Source organism: Cyrtonyx montezumae, unplaced genomic scaffold, assembly GCF_038088225.1.
Source record: "Cyrtonyx montezumae isolate F1298 unplaced genomic scaffold, pur_monq_1.0 scaffold_3, whole genome shotgun sequence".
Lineage (NCBI taxonomy): Eukaryota > Metazoa > Chordata > Aves > Galliformes > Odontophoridae > Cyrtonyx > Cyrtonyx montezumae.
In genome coordinates, this window is record NW_027072034.1 from 80438405 (window position 1) to 80464737 (window position 26333).

At 36.8% G+C, this 26333-nt stretch overlaps 1 protein-coding gene across 1 annotated transcript; it reads right to left on the minus strand.

Moving 5' to 3' along the window:
* Nucleotides 1-3137: 3137 nt before the first annotated feature.
* Nucleotides 3138-26309, minus strand: ATG3 (autophagy related 3). The gene is made up of 12 exons (XM_065742046.1): nucleotides 26155-26309; nucleotides 23001-23042; nucleotides 19603-19652; nucleotides 18369-18439; nucleotides 16453-16560; nucleotides 14403-14452; nucleotides 12653-12734; nucleotides 12254-12288; nucleotides 11625-11780; nucleotides 10818-10945; nucleotides 4245-4313; nucleotides 3138-3421 (listed from the first exon to the last, which is right to left on the minus strand). Exons 1-12 carry the CDS (start codon nucleotides 26224-26226, stop codon nucleotides 3340-3342), a joined length of 945 nt encoding a protein of 314 aa, XP_065598118.1. The 5' UTR covers nucleotides 26227-26309; the 3' UTR covers nucleotides 3138-3339.
* Nucleotides 26310-26333: the final 24 nt, after the last annotated feature.

Sequence of the window (26333 nt, forward strand, 5' to 3'; positions counted from 1 at the left end):
GTCCTATATTGGCCATTTACCTATTTTCTCCTCACTTTCCTCATCTCATAACACCCATGTAAAGTTGAGCAACCTGAAGTCATCTGGGTTAGCCTGTTTCTTTTCCAGTAGAAAATTTCATTTAAAAATTTCATTTAAAAAACTTCCAGTAGAAGTTTCATTTAAAAAAAAATTCACTGTATCTCACTGTGTCCTCCAGGCTTTGGGAAGGATCAGTGTTTTGAACATCAGCATTAATAACATGAAGACCTTGTTTCTTTCTATCTATTAACTGCATACAGATGTTTTTGGTTTGTTTTTTTTTTTTTCAGTTAGCATTGGTTGTCTGCAAAATACTACAATTAATAATGTTACAAGTGATGCAGAAATACATTTTCAGGTTCAGCTCTTTCAAGACCAGGCAATTTTATTGCCTATATCATAAACACAGCTACTATATTGACTTCTCCTTGTCAACATTATATGTTCATCCAGCTTTATCATCATTGCTTGTCCATATTTTTAAACAACACCAATAACATCAAAAGATCTTGTGGTTAAAAGCCATGCATGGAGTTCCATGAATCCAGGCCATACCGGCAAAACAAAGTGTAGCACTATCAACACTGTTATTCTCAAAAGCTATGCAGTACTTTTGAGAAGTATTGATATTTACACGCTCCATAAAAACAAAGCATGGAAAGAGAAGCATAAGCAGTATTTTCTAATAATAAAAGCTGGCTACTTCCGACTGAGGAAATTTATTGTCTATTCCAGCACCTAGTAATTATGGTCCTGGCACTTGCTGTACTACAAACAGAAACATACTGAAACAGTAGCACTGTAGATTGACCTTTAAAACAAATTAGTGCTGTCAATTATTCAAGCAGAATAGCCTAAACTGAGTCTGTGCAATCAAGAACAGATAACTCTTCAAAAAAAAAAAAAAAAACTGAAATTGTTTTCATCTTTCTACAAATCACAGGCTAGGACCTACAGCAAAATTCTTTCTGCTTTATCTCAAAAACTGTCCTAAGTGCTCCAAGGCAGCCAAAGGTTGTTATCAGTTTTAACAATCACACTATAGAGACAAAGAGGGAGCTAGCATAAAGAAATCATCATATAGCAATTACTGAATTGGTTGCTAATAATAACCTCACACAGATCAATCCCTCTCATTCAAGCACACAAACCAAAGCACAACGTGCCCAGCGAGCATACTTCATTGAGCACAAGGTGAAAGGACTTCTATGGGCAAACAGTGAGTTAATTATTGATCAGCAGCAAACACATGATTCTGAATGCAGGTAAAAGATGGAGGGGGCACTTACCAAATCTACCAGGCACAACTCTGTGAGAAGCCATCAAATAAATATCTTCACACCTGCAACAACGCACTAAAGCTAAGAAAAGTTAAAAAATTCCATTTTCACTGGAAGCTAATGATTTGAATTTTTCTTTTCTGGAAGCAGGAGTTTTTGTATTTTCAAAACATAGCACATAAACTGGGGAAATGACAGAATATGACAGTATTTAATATTGATAAGGTTTCTCCCTTTTCATCAAAACCCATTATCGGAAGGAAAAGGAGGAGGCAAAAAGGAGGAGGAAAAGAACTATAAAACGTGCAGCAAGAAAAGCACTCCAGAAGAGCAGAACTTCTAAGGAAATCTTTTGATGTAGAAGAAAAATTCAGATTTTGCTACAAGCTACAACTGAAGTTCCTATATTTGTTTAAGTTTATAGCAGATTCTATAGCAGCAATCTTCACTTACAAAGGAATTTTTAATACTAGTTCCAAACAGAAGAAAATATAAATGTGCAGTGTAACTGCTGCACGTGTATATGCATCAGCTTGTCAGGTCAGGTACAGCCACTTTGATATGCAGTCAAATAGTGCATCACACATATTAGTCATCAATTATCTGCTTATTCTCATATGTGGGACAACTATGTACAGTGCTGGCTAATTTTAAATCATGGTATCTCTTTGGTCTCCTCCTCTTAAAAAAATAACAAAAACAAAAAAAAAAAAAACTCAAAAAAGAATCTACTGGATGAAGTAGAAAAATTTCCTCCGCTACCAAAAAATCCAAAACATCTTTGAAATGAATCTGTTAAGGAAATTCTATGCCATGACTCAGTGGGTGTGGTTTCAGGCAGCATTACTGTTCACTTACGCAGATGTTGCTTAAATTCTGTCCAAGAAGGAAGTGAAGATGGACATCAAAAGAAGAAAGTTAATTTACAGAATTTGGTTACAGACTTCCATGTAAAGAGCATGCTACAGAGGACAGCCAAGAAAGAGATCCCTTATGCCCACCTTCTTCTCCAACAGTGAATTCAGACAGCTGCAAATATCCAACTTCAAATTCTTTTGCAGGGTGCTGTCTGGGAGACAATTATATTGCTGTGGTGGCTACACAGGTTTAAGTGAACCTATGACATATACGTGGTGATCCTTTCTCCCCATCTCCACCAATGAAAAAAAAATACCTAACACTGTAAAGGGTAAAAAGTGGCTACAAAAACATGGGTGTATCTGCAATATCTGAATTCACAAACAGTACCATATACAGTTACCTCCAAAAAGGAAACTATGCTATTAAGGTCCCAGTTAACCTAGTCTAGGTCAAGACAAGTTACCAAGACTGAACTCTGGTCTGACACAGCAATTTTATCCCTCCACCTTCAATCTGGAATTTTTTTCAATAAGACCATCCTTGCCTTTATTACAAGATGAACAGACTACATACTAATATTCTTTGTCTCCCCAAAAAATCCCTCTCAAAATGCTAAGCTTGCTAAAATGTGAATATAAATAAAGCTACTTTCGGTTGCAGTAAAATCATCCTAACAAGATTCTTACTTAATTTCTTTCAGTTTTCAAAACCTTCCTATAGTTAGAGCAAAAATAATCATTCATAAACTAGGGGAAAACAAACAAACCACAACAAGCAAGAAAACAAATAAAAAAATGTTATCTTTCACGTGAATCTAAATCAGAAAAAAATAAGTGAATCACATTTTCAAGAATCATCAGCAATGAAGCCAAAAGCATAAGGATTCCACTAGTAAAGCAAACTAACTTTCAGTATAGAGGAAAAATAGTCTTCTGTTGAAATCACTTTGAAAGAATTATGAACAAAAAAATTCCACTTCTTATTGCAGTATGTATACAGGAATGAAAGTGATTTATTTATTACACACAAAAACGTTTATTAAAAAGGCTGGTAATGGAACATTTTATTTTAATCTATCAGCTTGACAAAAGGTTTATTACATAAATTGTGTATAATGTATGTCACATGGATGGGTTATTTAAAAAAAAAAGACTTGATAGAGGATATTTTATTTTAGTTACATTGTAAAGTGCCTTGTGTAGTCATATTCTATTGTTGGAATGACTGCCTGTACAAATTTCAAGAAAATAAGAAGGTACCTGAATTTCTTGTTAAGGAAGAGTTGGAGTAGCTGGAAATCCCATAAAACAAACTAGAAGTCTCATACAATGATTTATTCAACTGTTCTTCTTGCTAACAGGAAAATAGCACTTGGAAATTAAAGTTAGAGACTGGGAAATTAATACAGCAGATCTGTAGTAATACCATCTGGTATTTGCCCGAACATACAAGTCTTACTTTTTCAAATTAAAGCAGGGAACCAGCAGTTACTTTCAATATCTCTTACAAATACCACACGAAAACTTACAGTGCTATTTACCTACTTAATATTTGTTATTAACAAATGTCAAGGTGAACTGGACCTAGCAAGGCAATTCCTAGCTACCTTCCTGTAGCTGCAGGGAAAGCAGACTGAAATTTTCAGTTTCAGTGGCTCAGAAAAGGAAGTAAGCTGTTCTGAAATACCCTTTGGAAGATCTTAGTGTTTATGAGGAAAGGAGAAATTAGCTTTTCTAAGCTCAGAAGTTTCCCTTTGAACAGGAGATTTTCTTAATACATCCTCCCCACCAGGATCTCAGTTGCATACTCATAGCTACCTCCTTAATTGAGATGCTAACATTTCAATATTGTCCCTTCAGTACTATTTGTTTTCCCCACTGCTTCCTGACCCCCCTCCCCCCAGTGGAGTAACAGTGTTCATTTACACAAAATGAGCTCATCCCATAGATCTAGTCAACTACTACCACAATCAAGTGTTTACTGCATTCACACTCCATTGGATTATAGTTTAGGAACCCTTAAGTAACAGCTCCTTACACTGAAACAAACTTAGAAATAGCATACATTAATGAGAAAGGATACATGTGAACTCCAAGTTCTCCTCCACCTTCTGCAACAGTCTCTATTATTTTCTTCATCACTTCCGCATGCCTGAAAAATAGATTAGAAATAGTGAAAACCTTTTAAGGAAAAAAATAACTCCTTCATCTTAATAAAATTACATTATGTGCAAATTAAATAGCTTTGGATGTTTGGCTCCAGAGCAGCAAAAAGAAACTTTCAGTTTATTAATGGAGAAATCCCAACAATAATTGAAATATTAATATTGAAGTGATTAATATAATATTATTTACCAGCCTCCTACACTCACAAAGGAAAAAAAAGAATGTTCTATGGTACAGTGTAGACTGAGTGGCATAATGCAAGACAGTATATTTGGCTTGCTGCTTGTACAATCATTAATTGTAAAATGACAAAGTCATCATGAAAGTCTCTAGAAGGTAATCCTCACTAGATGCAGCAAGCTACCAGAAGTCCCCAGATGATCTCTGAAAGTGACCTAGAAATCACTACAATGTTTTCAGCTGCCTCTCCTGATTTTCAACATGCTTAAGAAATATCAAATACTTACCTAACTCATAGCTTCTTTGGAAATACAGGCTAAGCCAACCAACCCTGCAAAAAACACCTTTTTGCTCTAGGACTGACTTACAAGATGGAAACCTTCTCCAGCTACATGTGTAACCTGGGATAAAATCTGTAATCTAGCTTCTGCTCACTGATGACTACAAGTACGTCCAGTTTTACTCAGACAAGCGCTCTAAGATGGACTTTTATTGTGCAGTGAAGGACAAACCTTTCCTCAGGTCACTGTATTTTGAGATCAAGTCACCGGTTGCTTACCAGATCTACAATGACCCACACAAACCTAATAATAAGAATACAAAATGGAACCACAAACTGTACGAGGTTAGAAGAGTTTCAGGTCATTGTCTAAGTACTGTCAAGTCCAGCCATTCCTGCACAAAGATCAGTAAGCTAGAACATATTGCTCAGGACCCTGTCTGATCTAGTTTTGAATACCATCTCTACAGAATGCTATAAATCTTTTAATGATCAGCTAGAGCTCAGAAATAATGGTCTTGTGTTCAAGACAACTCTTCTAGCTCACAAACTAACTGGTGAAGAACAGAGCAACTCAGAGGGAAATACTATACGGTTAATTGAAGTTTTTGTTAGAACTTATTAACCCAAATCCACAGGTTGTGTTACTCGTTTTCATCTACACATCAACTTTAAATTCATGATTCTGTAGGCAGCCCTGATCAGAGAGGCCATGTTGTGTTATGTATGCCCACCCATCCAACAGTGCAAGTTAATCAACAGTAGCACTTTAAATACCCATCCCGAAACAAACTACGTGCTTGTAAGAACCAGGAAGAGTAGTAAGCACAGTCTGAATAACTTACTGAACACGCTTTGACATTACTATGCAAATCCAAACAGCCTAAATAACTGACTAATAGTGACATTCAGTAATTATCTCTAAAGTTACTCATGCTGACAGTGACTGCAAACACAAGGAGAGAAGTTGTTGCAAAGTTACCAAGACACTTTGTAAACAGGAACATGTAAATCTGGGAAATAATAAAGGTCAGCATTTGTCGTCATTTACTGTGCTGTTGGTCCTTATAAAGCAACTAATACTCACAGCTGATTCCATTTCTGGATCCTCACGATGCTACTGCTGAACTTATGCTCATGTAGGTTACCTAGGTCCTTGTGCTTCTTTGTAATCACATTGCCTCTATTACAACTTAAGTTTCATCCTCATCTGTTAATGGTGGGTTATTTTTTGCACTGACACAAAACTAAAGTCACCCCACAGCTATGTTAAGTCTTTTCAGGATATTGTCTCAACTTCCTACATCTTAATGAGAATTGTTCTTTCCATCTTTCTAAGGACTAGTAAAAGATATCTGGAATTCTCTAATGGCCACATAATGGTAATTCCTGCAGTCCTACAGTTCCTTGTGAGAAACTTTGTTACTTAGAAGCATTCAAAAGTTAGTTTCCTCCTACAAGAAAATTTTGAGAAGACAACATGAAGAATATATATCCTAAAAATAAAATAAATGAGATAACTTTGGGACAAGTCTAATTTGGAAAACCCTACACAGAAATCTCAAAGATTGTTATTATTACTACTGAATACTAGTCCCTTGGAAATAACTGGTTGTCTTAACTCAAGGTAACTGTGAATGCTACATGTTCACTGATGTTTGCTTCAGGATCTGTTTGTATATCACTTGAGCTAACAAGAAGATCACAGATTTGAAACATACACAAAATTTCCGGATTTACTTACTGGTATATTACCAACTCTTAATGTGTTTCAATATGAGTTAACATTCATATTCTAAGTAAAAAATATCACTGTACATATTGAAAAGAATTTGAGATGTATACAGTTAAGTCTTTAAATAAATAAATAGAGATCACTCTCATTAGCTTTTACATTGTTGGAAGCTTTTGCTTTTGAATCACAGAGACACAGAATTGCAGGGGTTGGAAGGAACCTCCAGAGATCATCAGGTCCAATCCCCACGGCAAAGCATTGTTGCTACAGCAGGTTACACAGGTAGGCAATCCAGACAGGTCTGCACAACCTGGGCAGCCCGTTCCAGTGCTCCATCACCGTGAAGAAGTTCTTTTGCATATTGGTGTGAAACTTCCTATGCTCCAGTTTATGCCCATTTTCCCTTGGAATTAACTAAAATCTTTCAGAAGTAAGTAAGTAAATAAATAAAAGTAACCTAATAATGGAATTCAGCACAGTTGACATACTGACATTTTCTCAGTTTCAGCTGAAAGGGAAATTAACAGCACTGGAAAGAAAATGCACACAATAAAAAATATTGTGATCTATCAGGGGAAAACACAGCCCATAAGACACCCAACTGCATTACCAGAAATGATCAATTATTAACACTTTAAAGCAATAAAAGGCCTTCTACAGGACTTCCAGTGCAGTGCACAGCTATAAGCTTCAACAACAAAGAGCTGAATTTAAGGCTCTAAAGAGACAGTGTATTTTCAAGAGAAAGTTATCTATGAATACGACTCAGTGTCTGTAACTGCTCAGACACAAGGACACTGGTAGAAAAAAAATCACAGATGTCATCTTTAATACAAACTTGCAGTCTTGACAGTTGACCGTAAAATCTACGATTCATTTATCCTGAGCCTTACAATCACTTCCCTGCTGATAACTTACAATAAGTAAGGTTAAAAGACTTCAAAAGTCTATTATTATCCATTCTGAAAGAGGAAAATATACCCTCAGAATTAGTATATGTAATTCAAACCTAATTGTAAGAGTCTTTAGCAGTTAACTAGTTTGATTGTTACCAAATGATCATTCATAAAACGCACATAAATAGTGAGAACTGTGGTTAAACCAGTATCCAGCAATTAATGAGGAAGTTGAATGTGTTCCTGCTGGTAACATAAAAATGCTGATAAAAAATACAACTTCCAAAAGAGCTGCAAGATGAACACTTTCAACGAACTACTTAAAATAGAAGCAATCTTAAGACACTGCCAGTGACAGTCGCCCTCATGCCACCATCCCATTTCTTCCTGTTCTCTGACGCAGGACGAAAGGATATACGCATTGCAAGAAGCAGCCAAGTTTAGGACCACACAAATACCCAACATTACACAATATATGCAATGCGTAGGGAAGCAACAGCACCAGAGCTAGAGAAACATTAAATAAACAGCAAAACATTTCTGACCTTTGAAAATAAATAAATAAATAAAATCTCAAAAGTCCAGCCTTATTAAATTAAGGAGATAGAATAGTTTGCCTCATACAGCAAGAGAACATATTTAATGCTTTAAGAATCAAGCAGCATGAGACAACCTAATTTAGACAAAAAGACAAAGCCTTTACAACATTGGTACCAACCAGTTTCACAGAATACCATTTAAAACCACAATTTTAGATACACTATCTGCCACTTTCTTCACATTCTCAGGACAATACCAGCTAACTTATACAATGTCAAGCCTTTGCCAGTCAACTAGACCACCCTGTCTTGTTTTTGAGGTTTCCTCCACATTTAAGACTACTCACAAACTGATCTCACTGCAATATCGATCTTTTTTCTGATAAGCCTAATTGCAGTAAGTTTCATGATGCGAGCTGTTTCTCCAAGGGTAGATGTGCATTACATAACAAAGTCACTGAAGCTTTGTTCACTTCAGAAGATCAACACAAATTCACATCTCTCCTCTGTGAAAAAAATTCAATTTAAATTTGTAGGCTAATATTAAATTGGTTCTTAAACTGGTTTCTAAAAAGAAGTCTTTAAAATTAAACAGAATACCTTGTAGTCACATCCCAGTATCTACCCCACAGCTTTAAGTAGTCAGCAAGGGTTATCATGCCAAAATGTCTTGTCATCTGTGTTTCATTTGAAAGCAGCCTCCAACATGCATCCACCAGCAGAGGCTTCTGTACAGCCCACTTATTAGCAGGACTTTCAGTGTCCCCTAAATTAAGCCACTTCAGGCACATTTTATTCTTTGCTTTGATTAATTACCTAGACTGCTAAGCCTTTCTATATTCATCCCATCTGATAAGTCCATAAAAATCACTAGTCATCCAAAGAACTGCATATACTATTTTCTTCCCGACTCCTGCTTACAGCAAAACATACGTTGTCTGGTATATTTATATAAGTTACACCAATACCTTTTTGGATCACACCAAAGGTCATCATCCTTCCCCTCATTATCTGACAAACACATAGTACATGCTCAAATAAGAGGCCTGAGCATGCACTTAGTAATGCTTCCCTCACATTTTTCAAGTCTCCAGCAGTACACAGATGAGAGACTTCCTAATTCTGAAACAGTAACTACACTTGATAACTCTTGACAGCTTTTTTTTCATTAACTTCCTTAACAACTTTAATATTTAGGTTTCTTAGATGTATGCAGAGTTTATTCCTTTTTCTGTCTTTCAGCATGCCAGTAGTGAGTTCCATTCAATAGTACACATTTTATTATAGGGGAAAAAAAATAAAACGAAACACCTACTGGCTACTGTCCCTCTGTGGCATTCATGATAAAATTCACTGAAATCAGAACTCATCCTTCGGCTGTCTTTTGCTAGCTGAAGGGTCCCAGATTATTCAAATCATTTCTTATTTGGAAGAAGCTTCATAACTGCAGTTACTCCTATATGTACCTCTTCCTTCAACTCAAAGACTACAGAATGGATGATAACAGCTGTACTGCAGCATTCAACATATGGGTCATCCTGCAGATTAACAGCAGAAACTTGATGTTTTCTGTTCTAGTCTTTGTTCTTTTCCTAATAGTTTTCAAAGTTGTTCTGCTTCCTATACTACTCTTGAGTACCAAGGCTTGTTTAGGTAGACTTAAACCTGGTGATTTAAAGACCAACAATGAAGTTCATTACTTAAATTTCTCTACATCAGCTGAACTGGGGTGAAAGCTATTTTCCACTTGTACAATGGTTTCCCCGCTCAGTACAGTGCAGGCATAAGCTCAAATGTTTGTTAAAAGCGAAGACTATTGTAAAGAAGGGGTTAAAGAACCCAAATCTGGAGAACAAGATACAACGTACATTGATATACACCCTCAAAGGTTCAAAAGCAGCCATCCACAAGTGCAAAGCTTTCACTTTCTATAAAGAACGGTACACCCTTCCCAAAACAAATTGTATGATCAAAGAATGCCTAACCTAGAAACAAGAATGTTTTGAATCTGCAGAAGTTATCACAAGCTTGTCAATGACAAGCTAATTACTTGATATTTTAGCTAGTGACACAGAATCCACAATTGTTTCTTCAAGCATAAAGAAACTTAGGAGTGAAAGGGACAATCAGAACTTCTATTTATTTTTATAGTAAACATGTACACGATACAGATTATTTTTTTCTGTTTTCTTTTAAATTAAAAGTAAAAAAGAAAGCCCAAACTCACATCTCCAGGATCTTGACAATGTTAAGAAGCTGAGGAGTTACTCAATATCTGAGATAAAATCCATCTATCTAGTCTAACTACAGACTCCTTGTATCTTGGAAAAGAAATGTGGAAACTCAACAGAAAAGACCCTCTGTTGTTTTTTTTAACATAAGTGCAAAACAGTGTTTCAGTACGACAATTACAGGACCTCTACTTAGTAGTTTAAATGACTTGCTGGGGAGAAGGTAGTAATGAAAGAGTTCTTTTGCACTGAAATAGCATTTTCTGGTCTCAAAGTATACATTATAATTCTATTCCTCCAAAAAAAAAAAAAAAAACAGCAGATGAAAACACAGAACTTTCTTCTACAGAGATTTCTAATAGTCTGCCATCTTCTGGAGTTTCTAGGAAAGGGAAGGAAAAGCAAGTCAGCCACACAGAAGAGAGTTCTAACTGCAGCTCTAATATACAGCAGCGAGCAGTGGAAAAACTCAGAGAAAAGCTATTTATTTATATTCCCTCAGAAGCTAAGAGACAATTGTGGCAACTAACTGTGGAAATCAAGTGCAAAAAACCTGAATCAAAACCTTAACAAGACCAGCAGAGGGCTTTATAGCTCCATCCCAAATCACACCAGAAACAAAGACTTACCTGCACGGATGAACTGAGCACATGGGAGGTGGAGGAAGGTGAGGATGGTTTTCAATGGTCACTGTTTTCTTGACATGATCTTGACTAATATCTTCATACATATGCTCCACTGTTAAAGGTTGCCGTTGCTACAAAGAAAAAAAGAAACATTCTATTGAATGCATTACTAACAAATAATCTTTTACTGCTTCTCAGTAATTCTGGCATCATCAACATATGTAGTACCCTAAGTCATAAGTACCTAATACACAGGAGTTCTGAAAGTACACTGAAAATACAGACTGTGTTCAAATTCAAATGGTGTCAAAATAGTACAACATAAAATCTTGCTTTTAGTATACTTTATATATGATAACCAAGATGTTGGTTCCCATCTAGGTATCTGACTCATAAGCCCTCATCAACTTTAACTCAAGAAACTTAACTATTACAAGGTAAGTGATTTATCTAATCTTTTTTATCCTAAAGATAACAAAAACACAACTGCTTAGATGTTTAAATTGACAGGGGTTATTTCTCTTAGCTCTGTAGAGCTGCAGATTAAAAAATAACAGTACACAATCTCCTTTTCCTAAATGTGCTTAGTTATCAAGAACAATTAGTTAGCCAAATAATTTCTGCTTCCTGAAACCCTAAAAGCCCCACCTGCCATCCTGACTGTGTAACTGCTTCCTCACCATTTCTTCCTTTGAATTTGCACCGTGAATTAGAAAGTAAGAGCAAAGAAGCCTTGTTATCTGACATGGTCTAATTTCACACAAGTTGGAAAAAATAAAAATAAAAAAGGAAGAAAAAACACTGCTATACCTCATCATATCCAAATAACCAGAGCCTTGGAGTTTGGTAATATTTGTCGTAAGTGATGTAGAGGTCATAAGTTCTAGTCTGTAGAATAGCATCTTCCCCTCCAACATCAATTTTAGCTTTGTTAACTTCTACAATCTGTCTTGTGTCAAGCGTTGCCTGGTTTTCAAGGAGAAAATGACGTTAGTATAGTATTATTTGTATTCCCTCCTATCCCACCCTACGTAGGCAGGTACAGCTGCAAAACCAGAATTAATGCTCCTCAGTGAACATTAAGAAATACAGACTTTTAGGTTTTGTTTTTAATCTTCAAAGTAGGAATATCAATTTGTCTCCACTTTTTTTTTTTGAAGATACAATTTGTCGAGAAAAGGTGCAACTACATTGTCCCACCCTCTTCCCTTGTTCCACCAAAAACTTCTAAACCAAAAAGACAATCCCAATAGAATTCACAAGGTATGTCTCAGATTATGCAGGTTTCATAAGATCTTCAGAGAGTACCCCCAAATAGTTCAGTAATCACACTGCTCATAACAACCTTATGTGAGCCCCTTGTCATCCATACTTTTACTTTGCTTGCACTCATACTGGTGAGAAGCATTGTAACAGACAAGACAGAACAGTTCACTCACATCATCTGCCTCCAATAGCCCACTTTCTTCATACTCTGAAAAGAAGATCCATAAAATTGTGTTCAGTTTATAGCTAGTTGTCATATTTCTCATTCTCACATGTATATAAACATGTTTTATTCACTTAGATTTCCCAAGCCCCAAATCAGACTATGCTTTTAATACAAATGTGACAAAGTCTATAAGTATATGATAAACAATCCTTAAACAAGTGTCATTAAGATTTCATCACACAAATAAAACATGCATCAGTAAGACTATACAGAAGATAATAAAGAATATCTGCCTGCTGATTATTGTTAGCATGCGTTCTGTGAAAAGAAAGGAGCATTCTCTTAGAGTATACAACTATAACTAAAAGCCTGAAATAAACTGCATCTCATCCAATTAAGAAAATACCTTCCATATCTGCAGCTTCTCCTTCATCTTCCTCATCATCATCTTCACAGGATGCTGATCGCTCTGGTATTTTTATATTATCCTTTAGAAATTAAATTGAAAGCACTGCTTTAAAGACAGCCAAATTTAAGATGCATCTACATATCTAGTAGCCCCAGCAAATCTGAAGTATTTAGGTCCAGTCAAAACAGCTACACAAAAGAAAAAAAAAATCTGCAATATAAACAAGGACTATACTGAACTCAAACATTTGCTTTAAAAATCCACTAAAAATTTCTCCTTTGACTTTGTAGTCCAGAGTGATTCTATTCCTATGAAAAAATAATTGCAGTATTACACAGCTGTAACTTATTTTCAAATAACCCACTTGCCTCAAACGAAAGTCTACAACTGAACATGTAGATTAAGACTTTCTATAAACTAAGCCACAAACAAGCCCTCAAACAACTTTTGTGCCTATTGATAACATCTGAATGTAACAGACAATTCCAGAGAAATTCAGAGAGGGATGCCACAATTTATGCCAATTTCATGAAGACTTCAAGAGAATACTCAAAATAATGATCAGAATTAGGAGCTGCTCTAATTATAAGTTTCCTCACAGGAAAACAAAACAAAAGAAAATATAATCAGTACAGAACTATGTTGTTGAGTGCTTTAGCAAACAGTATATAAGCCAAAAAAGATTTGTCATTCTGTACTGGTCCTGTGCTCCACGAAATAAAATACTATACAACAGCAGATTTTTTTCTACGTACAAAATTGAAGTGAAATCCTTCTGAAATTCTTAACACATGAATCCTTATGAAATTCTTAACACAACAGCAGTTACACATCCAGTAACATTCTACAAGTACACTCTGTAGAAACAGCTGTCACCTCTAGGTGATCCTTAAGAGTGTTTCTTCTACCCTTATGTAACTGAGTGGTCAAAAAGCAGCATTTTTACAATGTTCAGTAAAGTCTCACTTGGATGAATTTCACAGTTAATCCCATCAACAGTGTCTAAGTCGCTTACAAATGTCCGTTCTCTTTCCACCTAATCTTCAGAATCAAGATTTGTGCTTAGATCGTTTTACAGATTCTTACAGGGCACAAATAGAACTCAAGCGTTCAACTTGTTGTTAAAATCACTTTGCTCCTTGTAACATTCTCTGCATCTCTTAAGCACATTAGCTATCACACAGATCCATTTCCATTCTCAGTTTCATGTGGCCTTAAGTTTCAGATTTGGATCCTGTTACCGAAAGATTTTGGAAACATACAGAAATGGATGACTTCGTCAGATATTTAAACAGTATCAGTATGCCAGTGAACGTGAGGGCATAAGTCTACCAAACAGGAGTTCAAATATTACTGCAAGTAAAGTTTAAAGATTATGAATAAACACTTCACACGCCTGCACTATTTTTCCACAACAAACAACTGGATCACCAAACATTAGCCTGTTGAGAAATAAGGGGAGTTATCACCATAAATCCAACTGCATTTTCAGTTTGCAGAAGTTTGGCACAAGAACACGAGTTAAACACGTGCCAAACAGAACACCACTCTGTTAAACACATGGTAATAAAGAAATGTACACACTTAAATTAGTATCATGAGCTATGAAGATCAGTGAATATCTGTACCACATCTAGTGGTGAAGGGCATTCTAAACTTTCAGAAGCAATATTACATTGCTGCAGGTAAGACTTCTATTACCTTTATGTCCCATAATAAAGCAAAAGAAAAACTTCAAAGCACGTACCTTACTGTCTAGTGTGATCTCCTTAACAGCTTCTGTTGCACCCACTATACCTGTTAATTGAATTATATGTTAGCATTAAAGAAGCATGCTTCCTTGTTACAGAACACTACAGTGAGATGTTGCATCTCAGAAAGCAGCATATGATCATTCCTGTTACATCTCACAACAATTCTAGATATTTGAAAGGCTGTTTATTTGGTGTTGGTAGCACGCCTTGAGCTGGACATCCATAAACAGACCACGCTGGTAATGTGCAGAACAAGAGCATGGCAAATAAATTTTATTGATGGAATACTGCAAAGTAATTTGAATTTTTATTTTAAGGCTCTTTGGTACAAAATATGGATTCAGGATGGGCATTCATATCTCTCAGCTTCACAAGCAAGGCATGCTTCATTAGTTGTTTTGAAGCACCTTGAAAGCAAAGTGTTCACAACAAAGCACTAACATGGCAGCACACAATGCTTTCAGCTGACAGGAAGTGGAAATTAAAAACACCCCAAATCACAGCAGTATCAACATTTGTTTCCCATTAGATTCACAGTTTTATTACAGCACTCATTCACTGCTCTTCTGGATACATGACAACATTCTGCTTTGGCACAGTAAATGAATCCTATTAACTCTCAAGTGAGAAGTTATATCATTAAGGAGAATGAACTTGGAATCAAGTGTCCTGCAGAAATGCAAGAAAGGACCCTTAACTGTTTAGGGAAAATGGATGTCAGGTGAATGCTTCTCAGAAACAATGCATTTATAGTGGCAGTGTGATTGTTTACATGCAGTTTTGCCCCACCCACCAAAAAGTGTTGTTATAAAACATATCAATACAGATGAGTGGAAATAGATTTTTATCTCCTATGACAGTGTTCAAAGACCCAGCTGGGTCTAATTAAAAGTCTTATAGCTGTACTAGCAAACCATAGAGATCAAATCAGCCAACCCAAATAATCCCACCCAAATAAAACAGAACAAAAAAAAGCCCCACCCAAACTTGACAAAGCAGGGAAGAATAAGGCATACTTAATTCAAGAATATGACAAAGCTATGTCTCACACAACTTCTTTGGGTTGAGGTGTTCAATTACAAAGAGCAATACAGTGAAGAATTGCCAAAAATCAAAATACACATTTACAGAAGCAAAAGTATCTTGCATGTCTGCTGTACCCAGCCTGGCTAAACAATTTAGCGAGAGAAGACTTGCCAGAGTACAGCAAAAGAAATTACACTGGGGAAAGTAAAACTGACTGAAATATATTCCAGCTTTGGAGACAGAAGAAGACAAAGTAATTGAAAGACTGAATTTAATTAATTCATTATAGCTCAAGAAGAAATTGATTAAAGCTAATAAAATTAACATTTCTCAGAAAAGGACAGTGTGGTTTATGAGAAGCTGTGCAAGATAGGATAGTGAGACAGATGTGTGAAAGCAATAATTTTTAGTCTTCTTTATAAACACAAGCTCATTTAAAGACTTCAAATAATAAAGGATCATCTTTCACAGTGATCACCTTAATTAACAATATTTTTAGCCCTCAAATGACATCAGATACTAAGAGCTATTTTCTAATCATTCCTCTTTTTAATTCAAACTCAACAAACCAAAACGGGAAATACTACAATCATTAAGTCTCTGAGTCATCATCAAGACCTCAAAATCCTTCATATGCAAACTTACTAGAAGTGAAAATTTGTATATCCTCAAAATGTATTTTAAACCAGTGTTCTCTTTAAGAGAAGAATGAGCCAGTACGTAGCTCCTACCTTCCCCTCTCCCACTAACTTCCCAGAATCCTTCTAAGATAATATAAAAATAACTAATACTGTTGACATCTCTGAAAAGCAGCCTATTTCAGACACTTATAGGCATATAGTTAAATACCCAAGTACTCACACACAAAGCACTTGGGTTGCTGGCACAGTAATATCCTTTCCTCCAGATTAGATATGAATACACAGTCATCTACGTGAGAAGGATTTTACTTTCTAATAAGGGAAACTGATAATCTTATTGATTACCAAATGCAAAGTTTGAAGCAAAACTGAATACCTGCATTGTGAAAGGTGTCTACCCATCCCCCATCACCATCATCTTCTTCTATAATTGCTTCCTGCTCATCTGAGTACTCCATCTGCTTGCACCTTTTGTAGCATGGTACTGCAAAAAATTGCAAAACAAGATGACTGCAGTCATTCCTACACAAAACCAGATTGATGCAAGAAACTTTTCTATGAAGTCTTCTGAAACATAGTTAGCTCTTATATCTTTATTTAAGGAATCCTAGAACTATATTTAAAATGCAATTAATTATGTTGATGTTCTGTAAGCACATCACCTGAAGCTACTCAAACGAGTTCACTCCTCTTCTACCAATTAGAACTTAAATCCAAACTCACAAATATCAGAAAGACATTAATTTCTCACGTCTTTCTGCTACCTATTCATTTGCAAACAGCTAAACTATTGCAAAACACTGAAGTATTTCTAACCCAAGTACAACTCTGCCAATATTACCCTCACTTTACTGTGCTGTTTTGTCTCTAGAATTCTTCTAAAGTTTGCAGCAGGTATTTATTGTTAAACATACCTAACTTATCATGTTAATTAACATTTTCAAGTTTGGAAGAGATTAGAATTAATATGCAACTTTAGTCATATGTATTATATTACCATTTAAGCATAGGTTTAAATATAATTTTCAGACAATAATCATAGAAAACCTGGTTAAGACAAAGACCTGGTTAAGACAAAGCAGACATTTTCCAACAGCATAAAGAAGCAGTAAAACAAACATGCTAATTTTCAGAAAGAGAGAAGGGGGTTGAAAGTCACTCAGAGGGTGGTGATGCACTGGAAATGGTTGCTCAAAGAGGCTGTGGATCCCCATCCCTGGAGGCATTCAAGGCAAGGCTGTATGTGGCTCTGGGCAGCCTAGTCTACTGGCTGGAGACCCTGCCCATGGCAGGGGGGTTGAAACTTGATGATCTTTGAGGTCCTTTTCAACTCAGGCCATCCTATGATTCTAGGATTCTATGAAAAGGTTCTCCAAAGACTTCTAAGATGAAGTATGTAATGTGACTTTTGGCTTCACCCTTAGCCCACAAATTTTACTCAGGTGCTTGACCAACGTGTCACTACCAGTAGAAACGGCATGAACATAATGCTTTAAAACACGGCCTAGGAAGCTCACAGCAATGTGGGACCATGGAAAGAGGAGAAAAGAAAAACAAAGTACATCACTAGCAGTAACATCTTCAGATTATAGTTCCCTGCAAGACTCCAAAAGCCTGCAAGAGACATCAAAGCATGAAATACAACTTACTACAGGTAGAAAACATTTCATGATCTTCTTAGTATTGCAGGTACTTCTAAATTTATATGATCTTTGACCCATTTTGATACAAAATCTCTCCAAAAACAATTTTGCCATGGTTGTGCCAAGACTACCTCTCTCCTGTATTTTATTAATAAGACAGTCATTACAAATATTATATGTACACACAACTGTGAATCTGATGAAAACCGATTTAAAACTGTATTTTATATAATCGATAATGAAAGGGACAGTGGCATCAGTCATGCATTTCATCTAGAAGCATTGGTGTCACAATTCTGGGAACTTCAAAACCCCAAGATTTCCAAAGGAGGAAAATAAACATATTTCTTTTTAAAAAACAATTATGAGTTGAAGGGCAGAGAAAAAAAAGATAGACTAGGTTTATGGCATTTAGGCTTCATTTTTACTTCATCAAGAGAAACTGCATTGCTGGTATAAAGTCCTGGTAACAGTTGATAAAAGGAAATAATTTCAGATGTGTGGGAAAAACTTCTAATATCACAAAGTCAAAATATCTAAAACAACAGAAATCTGCTTCTCTTGTCAATACAGACAATAAGTAGAGTTGATAGCACAATCATCCATGCTCTCAGTCCTAGAAACATTTATATTTAAACTTCAGCCTTACCATTTTTAGTTACCAAAAACTGTTTGTCTGTTGGCAGATAAGCCTTGACTTTTAGCTCCTCTCCTGAAGCCCTGCAAGGCAAAGTGCACCATAAAAAGTTGAGAATTTGATGATGTGCAAGCAAGAGCATCCTATTTTCAATTTATATCAAGAATATTTTATATACTCCTTTTGAACTTTTCAAAGAATTTGTTTGCTATGACTTTACTCTTGGTTATATGAAAACTTTGATACTGGTATGAAATCAAAAACTCAACTATTCAGTCTTGGATTATGGCTTCAATAACCACCTTCAAGCCAAGCAAAGATGGCTTGACAGAACAATCTAGTCTATAAGAAACATACTACAATCAGCAACAATGTAGAACAAAGCTTCTGTAGAAAGCATCTGCAGAAAAAGAAATATACTTCTGAAGATATAAAACCTGTCCATAGTAACCAGAGCTCCAGTAATCTTGCTAAGCTTACATTACTCAAAGCACTTTCTTTCACCTTCCTTGCTTTTTGGTTTGGAATAAAAGCCTTCTAATCTTCTAAATAGCCTGCTGCAAACTGCTTATGCACAGATCTGATTCAGCATCTTATTTCATCTGAACACAGCAAGAAAGGCAAGAAACTGATCCAATTATAGCAATTCTTCCTTCATCTGTTCATGGTCCATTATACCAATTGCATAGATTGATAGTTTTATAACGCAATATACTAATAAAATGTAAGAAAGTACCTTATTTGCACCCTTATTGTGCATGAATAACAAGGGATTTCCCAGGACAAGCACAGCACAAAAGCAATCCAGTGTGGGGCAACTTGAAAATATTTAACTAAACTCTTGCTTAAAACATACCAATTACAACTTGTTCTTAGCAATTCTGGTTTGACATGGCCTTTGTGTTTTTTTTTCTAATCACCAAGACAAACTTGGAGAGAGATACTGCTACTGCAGATAAAAACTGAAAGCATGCATGGTATGTACTAGTTTATTTCCTCCAGAGCCTTTGGAGAACCAGAAAAAAACAACAACACAAACAAACCCTTATTTCCCTTATTGCTACAAAGAACAATAAAAAAGACCTGTTTGACTTAAAGTTCGTGCATCTTCATCACAGAGATAATGTAAACTGTACTGCAAGAGTACTATTCTGAAATGAGACAATCGTATAGTTGTATCTAATGGAAACACATCAAAGCATAGGTAGGAATGCTAAATTTACACAATTCTTTTCAGTTTACTTACCATTGCCAAGTAGGACAGTGGTGAACTAAGTGATCGCCAGCAGCTACAAACTGTTAAAGCAAGCAAAATTAAATAACTGTTAAATAACTGTTAAATATAGCATAAGAGAGCAACGTGCAAGTCCTGCAATATTACTAATACTTCAGTTGCATATTCCTCTGACACTTATTACATAGTTAATCTGTTTATACTAGTTTGATGCTTTCTTTAAACTACTTTTCAGCTAATCGTAATGACTTACAAAACTAAATCAACTTGACCTGAAGAAAATGCATACTAACCATTGTCTCCCAGTCCAAGTTATATCCTTGACTTTGTGATGAATATATTACTTTTATTTGCTACTCTTCAATGTTTTACAAAGACACTGAAGAGATTAATGTGAGAAGATGAATAACTGAACTTAAACTTTCCCTCCAGAATAAACCAGTAAAAATATTTCTGTATATTTACTTGAGTTTCAGTTAAAAAAAAGTTTAATTCTTCCCCAGTGTTCAAAGCAATTTTGCAGCAAGAACAGAAGTGAGACTGTCACTGTTTTACTGAACTAGTGAGAGAACTGCAGCAGAGGAGTAAACAGTATGTTTTAAGCAATGAGCATCACCGTATTTCATCACTGACTAGATACAGATTACCATGCACTTAGTAAACTGAAAATCTTAGGTAGACCACTGTTTTAAATAAACAGCTTTTAAAAATCTTCACTCTACTTTTTCTTAGCATTAAAATCATATCACTGACCGGAAGTGATTTCTGTAACACCATGCAAAAACTTTGCACCAATTCAGAATCTACCCATCCAATTCTAAACCACTGAGCACAAATTTTCTGCACAAACTGTGAAAAGCAAACAGGGATTTAAGAATAATGATTTGTGTGCTCTGCATTCTACTTCAATTTGAAAAGAAGGTGCACACCTAATGCCACAGATGTTTTCTTATCTTAAAATGCCATTTACAACATATTTGTAAGCTGCCCACAAGGTGTTATGGAGTGACAGAACAGGCTTGTAGCATAAGCATTAGCTATTTTCTCATTGTGCCTTCCAACACAAAGCTCAGAGCACAGTGCAAAACACCAGAACACATACTGCATATGAGTTAGCAGATTAAATCTCTGTGAAAGCAAGTTATTCCAACAATTCTCCAAGAGAAGCTGGCAAGAAACTTTCAATTTAAGGAAAACAGTAATCCCTTTCCAACACACAGGGAAATAAAAACAAAACAAAACAATAGGCTTTACATAATAATAAATACCACATGAAACTCCAGAATCATCTAAAATTCTCTCTCCAGAGAACTGGAACAGTGCTTGCAACTCCACTGTTAAAAGACACTGTTTAAAATGAAAAAATTGTGTTCTTTGTGGGTCTAGTAATGAAAAAACCTAAAACAATACTTAAATTTCATCTGCATTTTTCTTCAGCTTAGACAGCATAATTAAACAAAGTGGCTTCACTTTCTACTGTGCTACTGCTATTGTACCTTAAACGACAACAGAAAAGTGTAAAGAGAACAATTTTGGGACCTTACTTCTACTCTTGAAAAGAATGATTTTTAAGATTTACCCATACTCGCGTGTGAAATCTGAATGGCTATCCTTGTGGGTTAAGTAACACAAACTCAAAACAGGCAGGAACTTGCTAAAATTAAAATCAACTACAAAGATACAAAAAAAGAGTATAAATGTTGAATTTGGTTAGTCATCATTAGCCTTATTATCATAGAATGGTTTGGGTTGGAAGGGACCTTTAAGATCACCTAGTTCCAACCCCTCTGCTATAGGCAGGGACACCTCCCATTAGGCCAGGCAGGTCAGAGCCCCACGCAGCCTGGCCTTGAATGCTGCTAATGGATTCATCTTCAGAGGGAAGCTGCAAGATCATAGAATTGTTAAGGTAGGAAAAGACCTATAAGATAACCAAGACCAAACGCAACTCATCCCCACCATGCCCACTAAGTCATGTCCCTCCTTACAAAGTTTACCACAGTAGTGAGTGACTAAGATGCGGGAAAAACAGGTTAAGTTAAATTGAAATTAATTACCCAGGAAATCCAAATTCATTCAAAGATAACACCCTAGCATCACCACAGATGACTTCAACTCTTTAGCAATCACTACTCTGTAAAAGTCAAAACCATCAGTGAGTAGAAAAGGCTGTCAAAGAGACAATGAGCAGACCCATGCTTCAGTCCTACTTAAATTTAAGAAAACAATTTGTCTTGCTGAATAACCATTTCTCTCGAGTACAGCTTTGAGAGATTCATTTTATTCATCCTATCAGCTTCAGTGTTTATACAGATGATACATATTTTTTGCATTATTTTATGAGTACATAAATGCTGCAAACAGCTTAGTGTAGCACAGAATGGTTCTTGCCATGTTCTTTTTTCAGTTCTATTGCAAAGTTCTCTCCTTCAGATCAAGAAGGGATTAGGCACTTGTACATTCATTTACACTTTATACATAAAACAAGTATAACTTTACAGACTATAAATATATTAGTACGTAAAATCTATGTAAACATCTACACACACATGTACTGTTATGAACACAGAACATTTCATTACTATGCCCATTCTTCTGAGTACTGCTCTTCTGGATGACAGAGAGCACAAATGCTTACATGTCACATAACACAGCAGAAAAACACTACCAACATTAGGAAAAACACTCCTGCTCATACAAGCTGTAATTGGTTCAATTTTATCTTCACATTTGTATGCCATCACATTTTTGTTTCATTCTACCTAACGCTCTGAGCACTGTTCTGTAAGGACAACGTGTTTTCAGAACAGTAGAATTTTAATGTTAGAAGAAGCATAATTAGTCCAACTAGCACTGCTTAATCAGTGTTTTTACTATTCTAGAAAAATTCTTGTTTCTCCTTTAAAAGTTGCAACTGCTTGGCAGCATGAAGCAGCCTATAGAGGAAATAAATAAATAAAAGGGAGAAAAAGAATAGCACTGAATGCTTACTGTGGACAAGCATATATAATGAGTTAGCCATAGTCTTGGAAGGAACCAAAATTGAGGCAAGCAAGGACTGCTTCCAAGATACAGCAATATAACTTCTCCCTTGAAACATTTACGGTAAAAGACTTTGAAATAAACATATTCCTATTAACTCCCAGGACAAATGGAGCTGCTGACCCAGCAAAGACTTTCTTACTATTGTTTTAGGACATAATACAGGAAAAGATATCCCACATTCAGATCTCAAGAATTCTGCTGCTGATCTACTTCACCTCTATGGTAAAAAGGTTGTTTAGAGCTTTCAGATTGTGGAAATTGTTTCAAGAACGAATACATAACTGAAAAAGAAGTGAATTGTCTGAGATGAGCACAGTCACTTTGAGTAAGAATTATCAGTAATTTCAAAGGTTCTAAATACCTACTTCTTCAGGTGTAATTACTCCAGTTTCTTTAAATTTGGATTCCTGCAATAAAGAAGAGGTAGAAATTTTGAGCTTGGCTGGCAAATCAACATACTCACTTTACTGGTGACAAAAATATCTTCTCAGTCCACACAGATCTGCAAAGCAGCTTGGAGGCAGCCTTTGCCTATGCGGATACTTCCATATCCTATAACATAAGGCCTGATAAAATTACTTTGTAGCAGAGTTGGAGGGGGGGAAGGGAACAAGGTTCAGGAAAAGATTACGAAGTTGTTTTGTTGGTAGTGGTTTTTCATTATTTTTTTATTTTGATACAGCCAATTATGTTAATAATAAAAGGAAGGCACCTTACACTCTGTATTACATTTACCAGTCAGAGACAGGAAAACAGCTGGAAAGAATGATCTTCAGAGTAACAATTTTGAGACTGTTTTAAGCACTGAATGACAGTGCAATGCTTCAATATGTGGGTTTCTAGGTAAGAAAGGTCATGAAATGAAGGACTGAACCAACTTTCACCAATGTAAGAAAAGTTGCAATGATTGTTCTTAAGCTTTTCCTGTACCCATTTTATTTTGATGTCTTTATTATACACCCCCATTGAATCAGTTACATTTACAACAGATGGCAAACAGCCAAGTGATTTACTTTTGTATTGAAAAATTAAGAACTTTTGCATCAAAGACAAGGAAGTTTAAGGCTACATTTTCAGCATATTCAAATTTTGAGGTATTCTGTTTATGATTCATTTATGTGTTTTCATTCAGAAAAGCCTCTAGAAAACATATTATTTTCTTTTGAAAGACTATAAATTTCAGGAATGGCATAGTTCACTTTTCAAGTCATCAATTACTAAATAACTTCGCACCCTGAAGAACCCATGATTCTTTCCATCAAGACTAAAAGCAGCAAACACAAAGGATTCTATGCTTGCTACAACTTCAGCAGGTTCAGTCACTGGGAATGCACTGAAGAAAACCAGCTGCTGCTTAAGTTAGTTATTCCTGACACCTGACCCTGGTGCACACTACCACCTGTGCTATGATAATGAAAATAAGCACACCTATTTCATGAATACACCTGATTCCCTTCTCTCCCATTATGTCTCTAAAGACAAACTGGTTGTCATGTAAACATCACAGTACCCACTGCTACATGCAATGTAACAAAAATCAAAGAAATCTAAAGAACCACAATTTAGCAATTTGGATTACTATAAAATTGAGAATTCCTGGTAATGTATTATGCAATACCACATTAGAGTCAACTTACTGTTTAACCTCAAAATTATCCATGCAAGTGTACGTGCAACAAGTACAAGCTTGTGCTTCTGGAATTAGATAAGGAAAAATGTAAAATAACCACTCTCTGTTGCCTGACGTTGAATAGCTCTCCTTTTTTAATCTATGTGCATCCTGTGATAGGCAAGCCTAGCATGAGATACAGTAACTAAAGCTGATTTCTGAAGAAATCAGAGCAGTTGCTTAAATCATCTTGTAAAGGGAATACATACATGTTATCATCACCTCTCACAGGTGAGAAGTTCCACAGCCCCCCGGAACACCTGAGCACAAAAATTCCTCCACTATTCGCATAATAAAATAGCAGTTGTGCAACAGCCATACTACCATGAACAAGTCATGTTTCCACACCATGGTTTCACAGCAGATGGGTGACTCTGGTGGTCAAATCTAGAGAGACGTGACATGCAGGCAGAAGCACATTATTTGCTTTAAAGGGACAAGTTCAATTAATGTTTGTGTATCACTGACTTCTGTCTGAGGATCCAGGTTGCACAGTACAAGTCACGTACAAGGTCATGCAGCAAAACCATAGCCAGAGAGCTTGCTGTTGTAAGCAACTACTCCATACATACAAGGGCTGGAAGTAATGCCCCCTATTTTATTATGTTGGTATGTGGTGTCAGAAGCAGATATAAGTGATAAGGCAGTAGGGGTTGAACCTTTCCACCAATATTCCATTATGGTTGGTTGCTGTGTGACAGATAGCAGCAGAGGGGCAGTCCAACAAAATGGTGTCTGCCATGGAAATGCAGACGAAGCAAAGGTGTGTCACTGAATACCTTCAGGCAGAAAAAAATAGCCCCCACTGACATTCAACATTTGCTGAGTGCTTCTGGAGACCAAACAGTGGACGTGGACACAGTGAGGCAGAAGGCACTACATTTCAGCAGTGGTGACAGCTGGTCATCTCCACTGGTTCAGATTTTCATGAGAATAGCATGCAGACTTTTGCTCAGTGGCCAAAACACACAGCTAACAGTGGTGCCTATGTTGAGAAATCATGATTTGGATCTAAGAATTTTCACTGTCCAACAGTGTTATTGTACTCTTTGCATCTGTTATAGTTTCTGTGGAAATAAATAGGGGGCATTACTTTCAGAGTGACCTATGTATTTTAATATAAACAAGGAAGAGTCTGAAAGGCAGTGGTTAGAGAACTGCTGAAGTGTTAAATATTTCCATATAGAGTTCTGAAGAGGACAACACTTGTAAATGGAAGGTAGAATATATTATAAATTTGAGAAATTAAGGAAAAAAACCACAACACTTCCTACCCAGCTAAACAAGCAGGAATAGATGCGCTGTACACCCTTACAAGCACATTAGTGCAGCAGATCATCAATAATTTCTACTATTGTGCAGTCACTTCCATTTATTTAGCAATGCTGATACAGCCAGCAAGCTACACAGCTTTCTATCTGCATGCATAATGGACACAAGTTCTTTCTGTCACCTGAGCTACCCAAACGACCTGCTGCATCCCAGAAACCATGCTCAAAGCCTATCGCTACACAAGCACACTTGGGCTCCATCTCTGCTCACAGTGGCGGCTCAGCCACTTCAGCACGAACTGATGTCAGACAAGCTGTTCCCCGAGCAACCCTCCACCTCCCGCGGCCTGCCACCCCCCGGGGGATGCTCCCGCCCTGACGGGACGCAAAGCGCAGCTCGGTCCCACGGAGCTTCCCCGACCCTCCTTAGGAGCCAAGTGGCAGAGGCGGCCCGGCCCCCTGGGGACCCCCAGGACGTCAGCGCGGCCTTCACAGAGAGGACGGCCGCCTCCTCCCCCCTCCCGCAGCGGCCCCAGCGCCTCAGGGAGCGCGCTCCCTGCCCTCCGCGCAGGCCGGCACCTTGAGGACAGGAGTGAGGTACTCGGCCACCTCCAGGGCCTTCCCCTTCACCGTGTTGATGACGTTCTGCATACCGCCGCCACAAGGCCGCGGCAGCGATCGCCGCAGCCAACGGTCACGGCGGCACCGGCAGCCCCGCCCCGCGCCCCGGCCACGTGACCCACCGTCCTTCCCCTCTC